The following is a 12,791-nucleotide window of genomic DNA, read 5'->3' as shown; positions in this document are numbered from 1 at the left end:
TATGTCTATAAAACCTTCAGTGGGTCATTGTGGATTTTAGATATTCTGTCTCCCTCTCTCGAGTTTTCCAGTCTGAACATTCCGGTGCCTTTATCCGAGGAAGTGGCGGTAACATTTTCCACATTTTGCATGCAAGTAGAGAGCTTCACGTTCTCTTGAGGAACTGCTCAGTGAGGACACCATTACACGCTCTGTAAACATCACCTGAGGTACAGAAGTGCGGTTCTCTGTACTTCAGAGCTCCACATTTCAATAACAAAGCACAAACCAAGGGCAATCAAGCGTTTTATTCGCCCTGAGGTGATAAATAAAGCAAGACCACCACCGAATGGAAGACACAGATGTATTGCCTCAGGGAACACGGCTGCCTTTGTCTTCTCAAACGCTCCTCTGCTTTACACATTGGAACGATTTAGCTCTCAGCTGTTGAGCACCGTCTTATTTCCAACACGCTGACGTTCTGCTTTTTTGAGGTTCTCATTGGCTGTTTTGATGAGAAAAACACACCCAAGCCTAGAGAACGAGTAAAAAACCGTCTCTGGAGAGCGTGTATCCTTTTCCCAGAGCTCTCGGGTCCGGCACGCGGCTCGTTTAACGCGGTTATGACATCTTTTTGAAAATACTTCGGTCTGTATACCGCTTTCCAGACGTCAGCTCTGTCAGAAATGGAAATCATGAAGCGAACGATGCTCAGGGTTGGTCCAGGACGGGGAATGTGGCAGAGAAAATTGGGTTTGTTTTAGAAGATTTGTTTTGAGGTGTTAGTTATTTTCACCAGCACTATTTTATGACGTTTTTTTTTTTTTTTTCCCTCAACACGGTTCCCCGTACATTTAAATAATTAGCATACGTTTCAGAGTCGACTATTTTGACCGGCTATGTTTGTGAGATGGAGATATTTGAATGCATACCTCATTCTCTTCACTAATTTAGTCCTGGCCAATAACCACCCGCTACCTAAGTCTTCCCTAGCATACAACAAGCTACCAAGTGGGGAGGGCGAAGGCTAACGTGCTTCCTCTGAGACACGTGAAGACGTCCAACCAAACCTTTCAAATGTAACTGCTGGATGAATTTATTTACCTCACAAGTTGACTCGTTGTGTTGTTTGAATATACAGTATGACACCAGCTATCAGCTAACATTAGCTGGTTAAACTATCTTTCACCCTGTCCAGGGTGTACCCCACCTTGTGCCCGATGCTTCCTGGGATAGGCTCCAGGTTCCCCCGTGACCCTGAAGAAGGATAAGCGGTATGGATGGATGGAACTATCTTTCACCTAGCTGGCCACGATTAATCTACTAAAGGAAAATCCCACTGTGAAAGCTGATGTCATGCTTTAAGAAATAATAAATAAAAAAGAAATGAAGGAATGAAACACTTGGGAACGGTGTAGTAACAGTGATTATGATTCATCACAGCACTCTATTGTTGATTATTTTTCACCTTTAAATGAAACCCACTTCATCCAAAATCTATATACATGGACCTGAAACAGACCGTAATCCATAAAACAACCGAACTGCGACGGTCACTGTAGTGTTTAATAGCTTTATCTTTAGTTCAACGCTTGGTCCTGTAGATGGCAATGGTGCATCAGAGATCTTCTTGTTCGGAAAATGGTCTCTCCCTGTAATAATGTGCAGAGAATTTAGAAGGGGAATGTTTCAGAGGGCACGACGCAGAACAGGATGTTAAGTGTGTCATCCACAACAAACCTGGCACTGACTTTCTGGAGCTACGCCTACAGCTCGATCATCTCCTTCCATAGAAGCCGGGAAGCCAAAATACAGGTGGATCATCATCATTATTATTATTTTTTTGAGGCGGCAGAATCCAAATACAGGTGGAAATTCCCATGCTGTCCCTATGGTTACCGGCATCGCTTCAAGAGACAGGGCTAATGAGACGTGGAGAATATTTTCGGGCGGACGTGGTCAGGCAGAGACCGCGTTTCAGTGAATTTAAAAAAAAAAGGAATGAAAGGAAAGAAAGTGAAATTAAAGGATAAAATTCAAGGGGTCAGTCTAGATCTTTCAAAGAAAAAAACAACGATATAAAATCCTAGGCATAACCTTTATTGTGAATTAGCTTGCTAGCTTAGTGGTTAGCACATTTGCCTCGCACCTCTGAGGACGGGGCTTTGAATCCCGCCTCCTTCTTATCTGAGTGGACATTGCATGATCGCTCAGATCTTCAGGGGTTTCATCCTGGTACTCCAGTTTCCTCCCTCAGTCCTGATTGGCGTTTCTAAATTGTCCGTAATGTGTGTATATGTGCCATGCGATGGGTTGGCACCCCATCCAGGGTGTCCCATGTCTTGTGCCCCGAGTTCCTTGGGATAAGCTCCAGAATCCCCCGTGACCTTGTGTCGGACAAGCGGTATGGAAAATGATTGGATGGATGGATATACTGTACTTGTAGTATGTAATAATGACATTTTAGCCTGTTACAGGATCAGATTGAATTTCCAATAGTCGATCCGCCTTTAAAGGTTTGTCCTCAAGGGCTCTAGAGTTTCTCCAGGGATTTGAACCCATAAACATCTGATCACTATCAGAGAATCTTATCACTGGTCGGAAACAAAAAAACGAAAAGTCAGTAGTTCAGCACGTAGCCGTACACACCAGACAGTAGATAATGGAAAATCTGTTTTGAAACACATTCTGCTTTACCAAGATTCAGTCCCCAGCTGCCGGATCTCAGAAGTGTTGCAAAGTGAATCGCGCTTCAATCAAAGCGGTAGGTAATCAGCTTTCTGGCGGCTTCCTCTGAGTGATGCATTGCATATTTGCCCTGTCATCCCGGAGCATACAAATATTTGTGCGTCATTGCCAAACATGTGCAGATGTTATGCAGATGTAACGCGGAGCGACCTAAACGGGCTTCTGTGTCAGGAATGAAAATAAGACGGAGGACAAGGCATGGCTCGGAGCAGATCGACAGGCAGACGGAGGCACAAAAGAAGCCATTTCACGTGTCACAAGGCTATCAATGGAAACTGATGAGGAGGTTTTTTTTTGCCACTATGTGAAATTCACGTGGGAGATGAAGAATAAAAAAAATAAATAAATCATCGTCCGTGACAGACAGCCGCGGGAATCTGAAACAGGACTCGACCTGGGTGATTGCAGTTCAGAGGAGCACTGCTGTTCCTGATAGCATCCCGTCTCTGCACTGACTCATCCTGCACGCCTCGGTGGCGTTTCAACACCAGCCGCCACTTGATAGACCCTCTAGACGCTCTAGACGCTCTAGACGCTCATCCCTACTGTGTAGAACCCGGTACCGTGACACATCATGATGCGCACTTACTAAATCCTGGCCAACCCTGGCACTGGAGAGCCTAATCCTCGAGCAAATCCATGCAGTGAGTCTTATTTACATCCGTGCTCTACATAAACCTCTGAGCGATGGCACCTGACGGCAAGAAATCCCGCAAACTGGGACAGTGAAGAGACTTATTTAAGAACCCACAGTGTTCCGTGCCTTGTGTCACCACCACATCTGCTTTTTTTCCCCCCTGCTGCTGTCAGCTTCTTATTTAAGTGGATCAGGCTGCAGGCCCAAAAAAATGTCAAGCATAAGATTAAGTAGTGGGTGCTGCCTATCATCGTGTAACATTTCCCGTCGGGACCGAAATGTCTGCTAAATGTCAAACGATTAAACGTCTGCGTTCTGCTGTAAATCCCAAAAGGAAGGTTGTATATAAACCAAAGCTTGGAACCTAACCTTCGATTCAAGCCGAAGAGTTGGCTGGCTAACGGTGTCAGAGTTCTTTAACGATTAGCATTAGCAAGCACCTGATCCTGGTCAAAGGAGGTCGAGGTGGATTGGGAGTCTATCCTGAACATGACAGAACACCCAATGCATTATTAAGTCAATATAATGAGCTGCTAACTCAAAACATTGGTATATTTAGCTTGAAATAACAATTTAAGTGAAAAAAAAAAAAACAACCAAAAAGAGGTATTCATATTAAATAACACGCTATCTTCAAATAATGAGATATTAACTCAAAATAACGGCCACTAATTCGGAGGAAGGTGGATGTAAACGTGAGTAAAATCTTTATTTTGTGGCAAAACATCAAACGATTGGGCAGAACGATATAGCGTTATGGAATTGAACTAGCGCTCAAAATTGCTAGCGCTATAGAATTGAACTAGCGCTCAAAATTGCAATGGAATAAACAGCAAAACCTCGCAAAGAAGGAGGAAGATATTCCCTCGGCACTTGCAGGATAAACGAAGGTTTTGATATTGACTTCCTCCGACACGGGGATCGGTTACGGAAAGAGGATTAGTGTCAAATGTCTTAAACGAGGTAAAAAAATAATGGCACCCTGGAAGTTCACAACACTTACTAAAACCTCCGCACACACACCTTCTGTTTCAAATCTGCTTCCTTGTTGTTGTGTTCATTTCCAGAGATATTGCGAAAGAATCGAATTACTGTACGCAACTCATCGAAACGAACCCGATTAAACATCTACAGCCGTTCCGTGCGGAGTCGTGACTTCGTTGGAAGTTAATTGCACGGCTGAGTCGTAAATGACTCTGTTTTTATTGGCTCGAGTGATAGAAAAAAATCTTTTATGAAAATAGTTTGGAAAGAGTTTGGTCTATTAACGGACTAGTTAAAGAAAGCTATGCGGCGGCGCTTTAGGTCTTTAGTCTGTCCAGCTCTTTTGAACAGATCAGCTTCTAAAAATTCGACTTTCATCCTAATACCACCATCAACACCATCTCACTTGTAGATTAGCACCAGTATCTGTATATAACGCTAGCGTGATGCTTATTCAGATGTAGAACTTTCTCCACTGATCACACAGCAGGAGAGCTCTTACAATCCCTTGCACGATCCCATCCCAGGGATGCAAATGGCTCACAAACACTTCAGGTCCAATCTCGATCTCACTCGTACATTCGTGAATGCTTTTCATCTTCTGGGCGTCTTGATTCCTGAAGGAGCCTTATGACGTTTTTGCTCGAACGTTGCACCATGAATAACCAACCTACAATTCCTGATCTGGAGGGGCTTTATTTATTTATTTATTTATTTATTTATTTATTTACTCATTATTCAAGGGACTGATTCAGAACTGCCTGGTCTCATCAATCATCCCATGCTCAATTTAATCAGCTTTCATCGTGTAGCTGTCGGGGGGGAGGGGAGGGGTGTTCGGAATGGAGTTTCGTCGCTCCGCTCTGTGCCACACTTCATCAATAATAGATTGCATCTCGATGCTCTTCTGAAGGAACAGCTTCCAGTTTCAAAGAGCTTGATCCTTCACTTTTATGTCATCAATAATAGGGGTATAACGATGAAGTATATAATTTGATGGTCATGTCTTGATACAGCAATAATAATACATGTAATAATAATAATAATAATAATACACGTAATTGAAAGTTAATAATAGTAAAGTGTTTGTGTAATCCATCCAGACTTTTAGAAGTGTTTATTGAAGCAAGTGTTCACTGTTGTGACTTACAAGTGGGCGTGTCTGAAGCACAGGGCTATTGCCGCTAGCTAGCCGTAATCTGCGTTCTCCAGAATACGGATTTCCCAATCGCCAAGGTGATCTCAAGGTTTCTTCCTCATATCATCTCAGGGAGTTTTTCCTCGCCACCGTCACCACCGGCTCGCTCAATACGGATAAACTCACACACTTAAAATCTGTATCCTGTGTTTATATGTTTCTGTAAAGCTGCTTTGAGACAACGTCCGTTGTTAAAAGTGCTATACAGATCAAATTGAATTGAATTGAATTGAATTTCTTTAAACCCGGCTTGAATCGGAGAGTGTTTTGGATTCGGGACACTGTAACGTTTCGGTCCGGAACGCACCAGCCTTCAGCGTCGTAACTTACCGGTAAGTGCTCCCATACACCAGAGCTTACAGATTTGTAGGAATCTTCCACTTCCTGCTTGGGGCTGAGTGCAGCCATTGCTGTTTATCTCGAATACTCGAATACGCAGGTCTGTTTAGCTTGCTTAGGAAAACCCCTGTTTTGAAAACCCCTGATCAACAGGAAGCAAATTTTTTTTAGATGCAGGATTTTGAGCTTGATTCATTTTAAATGTTTATTTCACCTCACAAGAGGTGGATACGAGTATTCATTGACGAATGGCCTACTTTATTACGCAGGCTGTTGAAGGTATCGTTCGATACGCAAACGTAGCGCATCGTATCGGACGGTACGATTCAACACACCGTATCATTACACCAGTAATAAGCAGCTTTCCAAATAAGACCTTTTTTCTGCCGTCGTTCAGTCAAGAAGCGGATCGTTTAACAAAAGCAAGTAGTCTTTATTTGTAAATGGCATTTACAAATGAATATTTACATTACGTAATCTTGTATTATTATTATTATTATTCTTTTTTCTTACAAAGTGCCATTTCTCACAAAAATAGATCTCTTTTTCAAAAAACTTTAAATATCTGTACATTTGTTATGAATATTATATACAAAGCAGGTGGACCCACCCGAAGGAGCCAGTAGTCGAACGAAAACTGAAATCTTCTCCAACGTCCACATTTACTTCAAATAAGAAAAAAAAACAACAAGAACAACAACAACAACAAAAATAACCAACATAAATGACGCAAAAGCACAATGTGGGCCATGGCACTGAGAAGCTGAACATAGTAGCGATGCTACATCGGATTTTTTGGCAGCCGTTCGGTGACTCGCACCTTTTCTGAAGATATAGTCGATACACGACGTCGATAAATAAATATCTTATCTTATTTCTTTCCAGAAAATAAATCCTTTTCATAGCTGGAGTATTTTACAAGGTGTTGTTAATGGGACCGTTACGTGACGCGCTCTTTGAGACATCACCGAAATCAGAAAAATCAAAAAGCAATGAAACGTTCGAAATCATTCGATTGAACACAAACTACAATCTCTAGCCATGGATTAGTATCCTTATGCGGAATAAAAACCAACGAAAAGGTAATGCATGGTTACATTAAGGTTCCCTTAACTGACATGATATCACAGTGCTGCTCAATTCTACATTCTGATTGGTCAGAAATTCTGCATTCTGATTGGTCAGAAATTCTTCATTCTGATTCCCATTCTGATTGGTCAGTAATTCTGCATTCTGATTGGTCAGAAATTCTGCATTCTGATTGGTCAGAAATTCTCCATTCTGATTGGTCAGAAATTCTTCATTCTGATTCCCATTCTGATTGGTCAGTAATTCTGCATTCTGATTGGTCAGAAATTCTGCATTCTGATTGGTCAGTAATTCTGCATTCTGATTGGTCAGAAATTCTGCATTCTGATTGGTCAGAAATTCTCCATTCTGATTGGTCAGTAATTCTGCATTCTGATTGGTCAGAAATTCTGCATTCTGATTGGTCAGAAATTCTCCATTCTGATTGGTCAGTAATTCTGCATTCTGATTGGTCAGAAATTCTGCATTCTGATTGGTCAGAATTATTCCGATTCATATTGTGTAACAGCAGCTCAGACTGTACTGCAGCTGCAAATCACAGGTTTATATGAATATTAATGCATTTGCATATCTAATAGTTTCTATAGTAACACCTTATATGAAGACTTCTCTGACGGACACATGACGTAATCCATGATCAAAAAAAGAAAAAGTTGTGTTGTTATTTAGCAAAGAATAACGTCTAATTGTTACAGTTGACATGGTGACATTTCCTATGTTTGGCGACGCTTACTTAACATTTATGGAAGGAGTCTCCGGTGTCAGGAAAGTCTTCAGGACGGAGGAGTTTGCGCTTTCGGAATTTCTTGGTAACATGACAAGCTGCGATTTTTAAAAACTTTGCCAGAGGGGAAAAAAAGAGGCAGATGACTGTTTATAGCTACTATCATGTAAGAGAGAACACGCACTAACATCGAATGTAACAGTAAACATAAAAAGTATGATCTACAATATAATATAAGAGGAATAAAACCCTTCAGGACGTGCTGTTATCGGAACATAATAATAACTTTAGGGTGGTAACACTGTTATTGATTATTTTCCTATAACAGCACAACACGGAGCGGTTTATTCCTTACTTAACAAAGACTAAATATTCAAACTTAGCGTTAATAAACCATAAATAATGTTAGTCGATATGTATTAATTGATGTTTGTGTAAATATTAATGAAATACGCTCATGTTTATTCAATCCCTGACTACAACTCCACACAAATGAGCAAAAATGACATAATAGCATGTCCCTAAATGTTAATAAATTCCTGAACTCTGGTCTCTAGGTGTAAATATTGGAACTTGCTTCAGTCTCAGTTATAAATTTTGTCGGTTAACGACCAGAACCATGTTCGTTAATCTTAACTGTGGGATCGATTGGACTCAATAATGGTACAAACCTTGGTTAATTAGATTATTTGGTTTAAAATAATAATAATAATAATAATTAAACGAGTACATATCGTGTTACATACGTCGTTAACGTTGCTGATGGTCGAACCTAATGCATTACATAATGTCATTTAAAGGAACCATAATGGAAAATGTTACTAGGACAAGCAAGAAAATGGAGAAGAATGTTCCAGAAGCAGGAAGCAACCAAAAGAAACAAAGAAATGAGCGAACAGAAGGAACACTCCGTCATTTTATAATCATTTCTTCTAAACCTGTTCTGCTCTGATCTGCAGGAGGGTGGTGAACGCATGAAAGGGGGGGGAAGCGAAGAAAATCAATATACACTTGATGATGCAAACTCGCACTGTGCAGCATTCTGGGAAAGGTTTACGAGAACCCGGAACGTTCCAGGTTTCACATGAAGCTTCCTCAGATTTAGTTTTTCTCGAATACAAAAATCAACGACACTCTTAGAGTGAGTTACACAACCTTTAAAAACACTCCACTCGAAATGTGAAGCAGTCCGTCCCACCCGTGCAGATCCACGTCGAGCTTAAAGCGTGCGGGTTTATACTGTATGGGAGTGTCGGCTCCTCCAGACTGTGCTTGAGTCTTTCTCCGTAAAACCTGTGCAACCTCCGTAAAGTCAGGACATAAAACACGAACAATCTGTACGATGAGTTCGTCCACGTCAAACCATGGTGCAGACGGTGTTGAGGCTGGGGTCGAAACGCACCACTTTGCCCTCGATGCTCTTGGTGTTGGTGTTGTACATGGGGTTCTCGAACGTGGCCTGGCCGTTGCTGTTTTCGTGCGCAGAGCAGCCCGAGAACTCGGCTTTGTCCGTCCTTCTGAAAGCACACAGCGAGACGCAACTACAAATCAGAGAAGAATTTGACATCAGGGAAAAACGCACATATTGGTACAAATTCCTTTAGAAAGACGTAAAAAAACAAAACAAACTTAAGCGGCAACGATGAACTGCAGTATATAATGTATGCTCACTACATAAGGTTCGTTCCAGGACTACACTCTCAAACGGTTCCTGAAGGATAATTATTTGGGGTTCTCGGAACCGTTTCAGGTCGGGGAACACTCTTTTGTAGGGTTCCATGTAGAACCTGTATACAGCGCGCAATCTGCGAAATAACGTGTGTTTCCGTCTAACGTCAAGAAAAAAAAACAAGCTATGAAGGTATGAAGAGAAGAGAAGATACGACCGTGATGACGATGACGTTCCACAACATTAAAAGTGACTAGAAACGGATAAAATGTATGACGTACCATTACGTTATGGACTCATCGTACGTTTTAGCCGACCTCGATACGTTTACACGTGCGTTTGTTTACATAACAATGAACGTCGCTGACATCACAGCCGTCCGTTCTGCTTCCGTCCTCTCGAGCGCTGAAATGTTCGTCGGAGGATCGGCTCGTGACTCTTCTTCACCATAGCACCCTGTCATTTATTATTTCCCTACAACAGCACATCCTGAAGTGTGTTACCCCGGCCCAACTGATTTAAACCCCTGCGTATCATTGCTCTTATAATCTTGTACACGTGACTCGCATTACAATAAAGGTTTACCTTTATTATACCAATTATTAGCGCCGAAGCCCTCCGGATAAGCATCGGGAAATATCTCCGTGATTAAAAACACAAATCAAGTCGCCTACGTTTGAGCCGTTCAAGCGTACATACCGCTGTTTGTAGAGATAAAATCCGAACCCTGCAAATATCAGAGCAAAAAAAGGCACGAGAATCGCCACGGCCACGGAGCTGCTGTTGGTCCCGGGCGGCGCCTCGGAGCTTCTCGTCGTCTCCGTGATGTTCTGACCTGTGTGACGGGAAACGTCATTGGCGTTATGTGCAGGATAAATCCATTACGTAAAACGGCATTTGAAAATTTCATCTGCTAACATCACAATAAAGACATTATGTTGGTCGTGGAAGCGTTATGCGGAAGGCTTTAAAACCCTAATGTACACTTTATTATGATTTAATGTGATAATATGTAAAAAGCAAATGCTTGCTTTAAGTCTATATTGCACCGTATTATAATAACACGTGTTTTTTTTTTATTATTCTAAATTGTACACATCATGTGTTATAGAATACATTACATGACTTATTAGATTACATCGCATTACACTGCGCTTATGAAATTCCCGATCTCCTAATGCAATTCACTTGTGTTGACGTTCTGTGCGAATAATTGTCGTGACAACGCCGAATGGAAAAACACAAGGAAAGACAGTAGGAACAAGCGCTCCATATTAAAATCAGTTAAAGAACCGGACCTTGTCTCTGTAACCCGAACTGCCCGTAATCCCGGCCCTGGATGTAGCCTTGGAACACGTACGGACCTCCTTCCTGCTCGGCCGAAACCTAAAAAAAACAAAAAAAGATAATGCAAGTCATCAATAGAGGCACTCGAGTTGAAGTAGGGTGCTGAGAACGAACGCATTCGTGATTCTGTAAAACGCCCCTCTTTAAAAAAAATAAATAAAATGACGAGTCGGAGTGTAAAAGTGTCAGACGGAAAAGGATTTAAGCGTCGGAGGTCCTGCACTCGAAGAGCGAGGTGCACACGGTTATTAATGCACACTTACGATTCAGCTTCAGTGCTTCGGGAGGGCAAGACCGAGTTTTTTAAAAAAAAAACAAGAAAAAGGGAGGAAACGTTGAGGCGAAAGCGCGTCCACTCGATCGTCGGCTCCACGAGTGAATATCACGACTCCGCTTGGGTTCACCGGGTTGATGCAGAAAGGTGCAGTGGGTCGTCACTTGTACAAATAAGATGGAAAAATATGTAGAACGTGATTAAAAAGAACGGTTTAGGCCACGGCCTCGGGTAAGCGTGTTACACGGCTGAGTAAACCTCTTCGGAAAACTGCGTTATGATCCACAATGCTCGTCGGTCATTTTATAGACACGCCCCAATAGGCTTTAACCCCGCCCCCATCTCAGTCTGAAATCTGTCAGCGCACAGTGCAGGTAGATAATTCTCCTGTGCGGGGGGGAAAAAAAAACAACCCCAACACAAGGTAATAACATGAAAAGAAGTAAAGCTAGAATAAACCAGGCAGTGCTTTTCTAAGATCGAGTTACTGAAGTTATTCCCGGTGAAGGGGATAAAGCTCTGAACGGTTTACGCAATAAAATCAAGTAGAGATGCTTGTTTCCTTACAAAATACACCAAGTTTAGTGCTAAACCTGAAATGCAATCACTGTCCAATCACAGCCCTAAACTGTAATCAGGGGGCGTGGCTATTCTCCAGCAGACGTTATTATTACTAATATGCAGTGTATAACATTCTACAGCAATACCGTGTTTTATATAAGTCTGTGACAGACCGAGCAGCCATTTAACCAAAAGCCCCCCACCGGCTACACACACACACACACACACACACACACACACACACACACACACACAGTCTATTAGACTTGGTTTCCCCACGGCAAGCCATCAAACACTTGCCCAGATGAGCTCGCAGGTCCCGTCCCACCACCCTCCATGTTTCCAGCCATCTTTATGACTAACACAGTCTGGCAGAAGGTAAAGCCACGCTGGGGTCACTTCCACGAGAATCACTAACCGCTTCTTCCCCCGGGGCCGTCAGCCTCCTCAGCACCCTGTTGACACGCCACCTTTATCACATGACTTCACACATCTCTTTTCCACATTTACCACTCAGAAGCGCTTCCTGCTCATACCGTTACGCTCGCATTACGACTCTGCTGCTACTCCTGATGGTTTAGCGTTACGGTTATCGCTCGTATTCCTGCCGTTTTCCATTTTTATATGTAATTCAGAGACAATTTGCATCGGTCTGGACAATAATGACGCTTTTGCACTGCGTTTGTGTGTATGAAAGACAAGGCTTTTGACAACAATATAACCAGTATGTTCTTACTTATTGAATTGATCCTATTGACAAACGCCATTGAGTTGTTTATCGTGATTTTTTTATTTTGGAGATTTCCTCATTCTGTTTAAAAGTAATCTTATAGTAATATAAAATCATATCATGGACATTTTTAGCTATACAATGTACGAGAATTATCTATCATATAGCTATATATATACACACAGTATATACCGGTTCAAAGGTTTACACACGCTCGATGATTAATACCGTGTGTCGTTACCCGGACGATCAGCGACCGTGTTTATGTTTTGTGAGAGTCGGTCACGAGCCCCTTGTTTGTCCCGAGCAGTTAAACTGCCCACTGTCCTTCAGAAAAATCCTCCAGGTCCTACACATTCTTTGCTTTTCCAGCGTTTTCTGCCTATTTGAGCCCTATATGATGTCGAGATCCGTATTTTCACACCGAGGATGACTGAGGGACTCGGAGGGGGTGTAAACTTTTGAACAGGATGATCGGTGTAAATGATTAAAATAATGAATTTTTTATTTAG

The 12,791-nt window shown here is 42.0% G+C and overlaps 1 protein-coding gene across 1 annotated transcript in view; it reads right to left on the bottom strand.

Moving 5' to 3' along the window:
• Positions 1 to 8,636: 8,636 nt before the first annotated feature.
• Positions 8,637 to 12,791, bottom strand: part of csmd3a (CUB and Sushi multiple domains 3a) — a 345,806-nt gene continuing 341,651 nt past the window's right edge. Inside the window, exons 69-71 of the mRNA XM_053610949.1 lie at positions 10,666 to 10,753; positions 10,067 to 10,202; positions 8,637 to 9,215 (exon numbers count right to left, since the gene is read on the bottom strand). Coding sequence (XP_053466924.1) covers positions 9,056 to 9,215; positions 10,067 to 10,202; positions 10,666 to 10,753 — 384 coding nt within the window. The 3' untranslated portion in view covers positions 8,637 to 9,055. The remainder of the gene's footprint in view (positions 9,216 to 10,066; positions 10,203 to 10,665; positions 10,754 to 12,791) is intronic.

The sequence above is a fragment of the Ictalurus furcatus genome, chromosome 23, assembly GCF_023375685.1.
Source record: "Ictalurus furcatus strain D&B chromosome 23, Billie_1.0, whole genome shotgun sequence".
In the NCBI taxonomy this organism is placed as follows: Eukaryota; Metazoa; Chordata; class Actinopteri; order Siluriformes; family Ictaluridae; genus Ictalurus; species Ictalurus furcatus.
Note: the sequence above shows the minus strand (reverse complement) of the source record. Positions and strands in the feature narration are given on the sequence as shown.